Source organism: Myotis brandtii, unplaced genomic scaffold (assembly GCF_000412655.1).
Source record: "Myotis brandtii unplaced genomic scaffold, ASM41265v1 scaffold827, whole genome shotgun sequence".
NCBI classification, from domain to species: Eukaryota; Metazoa; Chordata; class Mammalia; order Chiroptera; family Vespertilionidae; genus Myotis; species Myotis brandtii.
In genome coordinates this window covers 680,929-681,201 of record NW_005371360.1, presented here as the reverse complement: position 1 = coordinate 681,201, position 273 = coordinate 680,929, and the positions used below count along the sequence as shown (strand labels likewise).

At 69.6% G+C, this 273-nt stretch overlaps 1 protein-coding gene across 7 annotated transcripts in view; it reads right to left on the bottom strand.

Moving 5' to 3' along the window:
* HSD11B1L (hydroxysteroid (11-beta) dehydrogenase 1-like) overlaps positions 1 to 273 on the bottom strand; it is a 7,135-nt gene that overhangs the window by 1,727 nt on the left and 5,135 nt on the right. For all 7 annotated transcript variants that reach the window (XM_014531887.1, XM_014531890.1, XM_014531889.1 and 4 more), the window contains one exon: positions 80 to 245. In XM_014531887.1, the coding sequence (XP_014387373.1) occupies positions 80 to 245 (166 nt within the window). The remainder of the gene's footprint in view (positions 1 to 79; positions 246 to 273) is intronic.

Below are 273 nucleotides of genomic sequence, written 5' to 3'. Positions count from 1 at the left end.
GAGACAGGAGTGCTTGGAGCGGACTGGGGCTGGGGCTGGGTGGCCCCCCACGGCCCCCGGTCCCCGCTCCTGGTCTTACCTGACTCCCTCCTTAGCCGAGGCGCCATCCTGGAGGCCCAGGACGCACCTGGTGATGGCCACGTTCACATCCTGCACGTGCAGCTCCCGCTGCAGGGCGCCAAAGAAACTGTCCAGCGCGAACTTGGCCGCGGAGTAGGGACTGGAGAAGGACGCGGGCACACGGCCTGGGGGGCGGGAGGGCAGTGGCTGAGC